Source organism: Nelumbo lutea, chromosome 6, assembly GCF_056320005.1.
Source record: "Nelumbo lutea isolate HS-2025 chromosome 6, American lotus-T2T, whole genome shotgun sequence".
NCBI lineage: Eukaryota > Viridiplantae > Streptophyta > Magnoliopsida > Proteales > Nelumbonaceae > Nelumbo > Nelumbo lutea.
Genome location: NC_142689.1, coordinates 11,502,771 through 11,507,994, shown reverse-complemented (window position 1 = coordinate 11,507,994; position 5,224 = coordinate 11,502,771). Strand labels below are relative to the sequence as shown.

General features: G+C 38.9%; 1 protein-coding gene across 1 annotated transcript; it reads right to left on the bottom strand.

Moving 5' to 3' along the window:
• Positions 1 to 500: 500 nt before the first annotated feature.
• Positions 501 to 5,224, bottom strand: LOC148847330 (uncharacterized). Its single transcript, XM_088951946.1, has 3 exons — positions 3,758 to 5,224; positions 1,267 to 1,574; positions 501 to 1,041 (listed from the first exon to the last, which is right to left on the bottom strand). Exons 1-3 carry the CDS (start codon positions 5,122 to 5,124, stop codon positions 698 to 700), a joined length of 2,019 nt encoding a protein of 672 aa, XP_088808072.1. The 5' UTR covers positions 5,125 to 5,224; the 3' UTR covers positions 501 to 697.

The following is a 5,224-nucleotide window of genomic DNA, read 5'->3' as shown; positions in this document are numbered from 1 at the left end:
ATGCATTTCATTTTTCGGTGGGGGAGATGACAATGACCCTACTTCTAGCAGTCCACCTATGATCCTCCCAGGAGTGTAGATCAGATCATTAGGGCGGTCTGCCTCTACTTGCTGGGGAGAACCGTCTTCAGCATCGGCAGAACAGACCAATCTGATGCGCCCCCCCCCCTCCCCCGGTTAGTCAGCAGGCAACCAATCGGATAAACCAAAAGGTTGCCAGCCAATGTGTATGGTTTTGTTTCTGGAAACAAAAGCATCTACAACACATCAGCATAAACAACATAATTTTGCTGATATGACAGTTTTTGTTTTCAAAAACTAAACCACAGATTGGCGAATGCCCACAAGATTTCCTCTAGCTTTAAATGTGGTAATATGAACACATTGACATGCGCCATACTTGCCAAAAAAGCAGTTAGAAAAGGAAAAAGGAAGAAAAGCAGGTGTTGCACTTCAAAAAAGACAATTGCTTTTCATTAGTCAGAGCGTACACCCACATATCAACGGGAAAAAAATATATATATATATGAACGCTCTACACTTGGCACCCTAAAAATAAATTTGTTATGTGGTTAGCGTATAAAATCCCAAATTTGATCAGTATGACGGTATTCTTTTTTCACTCAATCAGCAAAAACTAGTAGTCATTAGGCTTTACTTACATTTGACCATTATGTAACACATTTGGCACCCTCGTTCAGTTGAGAGGAGCATCTGCGATGGCTTTGATCTCCTTCTTGCTCTTCAGAACGCATCTTTTCTTGGTTTCAAAATCAAGTTTATCCAAGTCCTCTGCAATCCCCATATATCCATATAGGATATGGTCCGCCTGTGCTCCGGCTTCTCCACTTCCATTTTTGTTGCCACTGTAATTAATCTGCTGGAACTCTTGCCTCCCATGTTTGGTGTCAGCAAAATACTGCTGAAGGCGCTCGGCATCTTGCATTCCAGAAAAGGTTCCAAGGAATTTGACCACCATAATACTCTGGTTTGCAGGCTTCCCACGGCATACCTTAGTTTTTCCCTCACCAAGCCCCATATCTGCAAATAGAAGAAGAAAAATGGGCAAGAAATAGAAAGAATCCAGGTTAAAATCAATAAGGATATTAGATTTCATTTTATCAGTTCAATACTGGGGCAAAAGAAATCTTAGATAGTGCCTGCTATATAATAGCATGCATACCCACAAGAAACCCATAGATTTTAAGCGCAAAATGAAAATTTCAGGTTAAATAAACCTCTGACGTCCATTCTAAAGTGACACACCTCCGAGCTTAGCTTCCATTTCTTCTATCGTTACAATCTTCCGTCCTTCTGGATTCTTGTTCCCAATTGAACTGTTATGGATTATGACAAGGGGAGGCCATAAAATGAGGTCATCCTTCACAGCCAAAGCTTCCGCATCAGGTAATACTTGGGGATTCCATGAACTATCCAGGGCGACAGAACTGTTCCATCCCATAAAAACACAGATTGCTTTGTGAAGACCCAAGTGATCTGCTCTTAATCCAACCTTGGGAGACATCCAGGCATGTGCTGCCAAACTTTGTGTATCTATAAAATCTTTTGAGAGGCTGAAAAGGATCAACACATAAAGAAACGAATTGCTAAGGAAAGAAATATCGTGTGGTGCAAACACCATTTCCATGGAGAATGAGAGGATACGAAAAAGAACAAACAGGTATGGTTCAACAGTAACCAACTAAACTAACCGAAGGATAATCTTTCTGTCTCATATAAAAGTAATAAATTTCCTTGTATCAGAATTTGTTAAAATCTTTTTTTGGAAAGGTAGGTAATTAATTGTATTAATAAACCAGGAAAGAGATCCACAAATTTAAAATAAATTCAAGAATGTGTTAAAATCTTGAATTTTGAAATGAAAAAATGAAAATATATTTACTTCGTGTAAACAGGGTATCCAAAGATTTATCAAGGCAAGAAATATCAGGACACTACACAATGAAAAAAATAAAAAACAAGTGAAGCTTCAGCCCTAGTTTTCCCACTTTGTAGGCATACAACCATGAATTCCTAGACATTTCTTGATTGAAAACTTACTACAGAATTCCTCAGTAAATAACCTTCAAATGAATAAATTGATGCCCCCCCCCTATTTCTTCACCTATCCCAGATTACACTGACCAATGAGTTGCAAGAATCTCATTGACTGAAGCTCAAGTCACAATTAACAAATTTTCTAGGTAACTATAGAATTATTCAAAGGATAAATTCCTTCAGAAGTAAAGATTTGATAAAATATTGAAGTATGGATATAAATGACCGAATCCCTGTAAAAACAATTAAGTGGAAAAACATAGTTGTACAGACACTAGAAAAAGCCTTATTCTTAAAGTAGGGTTCTGAAAGGCATCCTCTCTAGTCTCTACCATAGTTACCTAACATGCCACCTAGTAGGCTAGTACTATGTTTGCAGATTGGTTCAATTAGGCCCACATTGCATGATATATAATAGTTCAAGAAGAGAAGATTTAGCCTAGTAAAAAGGTTATATTAAAGAAAGGAAACACAAAATAAGATAGAATAATCTGGAAGATCATAAGACATCTAGTGAAAAAGGAAAGGACAATTCAAACACCTATAAAATAGGAAATACATAAAACCTTTCCTATGTGTCTCTTAGTACTGTGTATGACTCCCCCTTTATTCATCTTAGGAAAAGGGGTTCACCACTTTTCTTAACACTTCAAAAACTATTCTGATTGCTTTTGGTGAACCAGAAAAAGTTCTCCCCCAAAATATTATCCTAACAATCATATCTTAACAAAAGAAAGTGGAAATTTTAAAAATGAAATGAATTCTGACAAACTAGAAGAGAAACCTAAGCCTACTCTTTCCAAACCTTGTTACTTAAAGGATTGCAAATTAAGAACTATGGAGCTGAATCCAAACATTGAACTCATCAACCAGATAACAAGGTATCTACCGTCTTTAACCTAACATTCAGACAACCCAGCATGAGGAGAATTGGACCAACCTAAGAGGAAGGGAAGATGGCAGTAAGAGGAATTGTTAAGCCAACAGACCCAAAAATAGCACCATCAGATGCTTGCATTTCAACTCAAAATGCATCCTTCTCAACAGGTAATCTGCAAAAATCGTGCAAACTCCAAAATGCAAAACCAAACAAGACAATACCAAAACCAATGTTTCATTCAAATTGAATGAACACGCAGATTAATGTTGAAAGAATGATCATGTAGCTGGCCTTAGAATACAAATCCAAGCAACATTCGATCAGTGATTCAGTCATTTTGAAATGACAAGTAACATTTGAGAAATAGAACCTCTTAATATTCCGAAGTCTATTGTTCCATTAGCCACCTCCACCAAGAAAAGATTAACAGCTGTCAGGAAATAATGAGCCCTTGCATATTTCAACAGTCAGGAGGTCTCTTGCAGTTACCTTGCAAAGTTTGCAAAGCGGAGGGTTCATCTAAGACCTTTGGACATACCCACCACAAAGCATCATACCCTCATTATCATCTCCTCTTTTAATGTTCTCCGAAAAATCCATACCAAAGAAAAAACAATGTTTCTAAGATAAAGCCTCAAAGGAAACCTAACAGATAAAATCCTTCTAAGGCAAATATGAACTCCTACTGTGGATAGTTGATACTTGCTTGGTTGAAGCAAAATAGTAATAATGTAATATTAAGTAACTTCCGGATCGAAATATATAAGGAGGGGACCAAGTGCTCCACTTTCATATCATTTTGCAGAATAGAAGACAAACCTGCGACACACGCTGCAACGTAGAATACTGGCTTTTCCTTGTTCCTTGTATCTTCTCCAGTGAGCTGGGTTCTCATTCAACTGTTTTGCAAACTTAAGGAATGCTTTATGTACCAGCTGCTTAAACTCTTCAGAATCTTTTGGTGGGTCAGACTTGACAGAATTTGGCTGATCTTCTGGTTGTTCATCATCATGTACATTCAAACCTCCATGAAGATCATCATGATTCCTCTTCAAATATTTATATGATTTGTGAAAATCATGTCTGAATGGATTATGAAAATTTGAGGGACCAGGTCTCAATCTCTTCTTTACACTTATTTTTCCTCCACCACGGACACTTGATTCAATATGATGCCCTTGCACATGTCCTGCTAGATCTTGAGCTGGCAACCTATCATCAGTTGCAAGGAACTTGCGATGAGCAATTCTGGCAAATGACCTCCCAGCCTTTCTACTCGGAAAGTGCCCAAAACTCAAACGTTTAGAATGTAATAACCCACTTCGATTTTTACCAGACCATTGTTCATCACTGTCAACCAGCTCCTGAACACGGCTAGAAGTGCTCCTTTTACTTGAAAATGGGATTCTGGAACCATGCCCACTCATCTCCCCATCCATGCTGTATTTTCTCTTAGCAACAATTCCAGATGCATCATAGATGCCAAGTTCATCAATCTTCAACACCCTTTGTGGGCTTACATCAGACACAGATGGATTCTTTAATCCCTCTTTATAAAGCCCTGAATGAGCACCTCTTCCAAAACCATAATCCACACCCAACCTAAACATTTCATGATCACCATAAACTCTTGTTCCAAAATCAACTTGAGCACTTCTAGGACCCACAAACTCCCTTTTTTTATCTGTTGTCAGTGGAACCCTGTTCATTCCAAGGTAATCTGGGTGTGGTTCTCCTTGTAAAGAAGGATGGTCCCAAAACCCTGTCTCCCTCAGACTTCTATGAGAACTTTCAGTTTGACTATTTACCATATAATCTGCCCCTAGTTGATCTCTATGGTCATAGTCTGCTCGACCACTGGGCAGCATCTTTCTGTATATATCATCAGATTGATATGCTGCATCCCTGTCTCTTCTCCCAAGCTCAGGGTAATTATAATCATGACGCCCAGCCGCGACCAGGTTATGTGAGCCTGGCTGGTAGGATATTGTGTCCTTTCTATGTAGACCAGGGTTCCTTGCAGTGTCAAAAGGAGCTGCACGGCTATATTTATCATGGTCAAAAGGCAGACGGTCCTGGTAAGGACCTCGGAATTCATCCTTCAAAAGGCTTGAAGATGTGCCACCAAGATCCTTGGAATGAGACAATGGCACTGTAGAGCAAGCAATATCCCTTGAAGAGAACATAGCATTTTCTTCTTTCTTATAAGATTCTCTAGCTGATACTTCTGGGCGCAAGCGGTCGTGATACCAAAGGTCCTCATCCTTACCAAGGCCAATTTTCAAA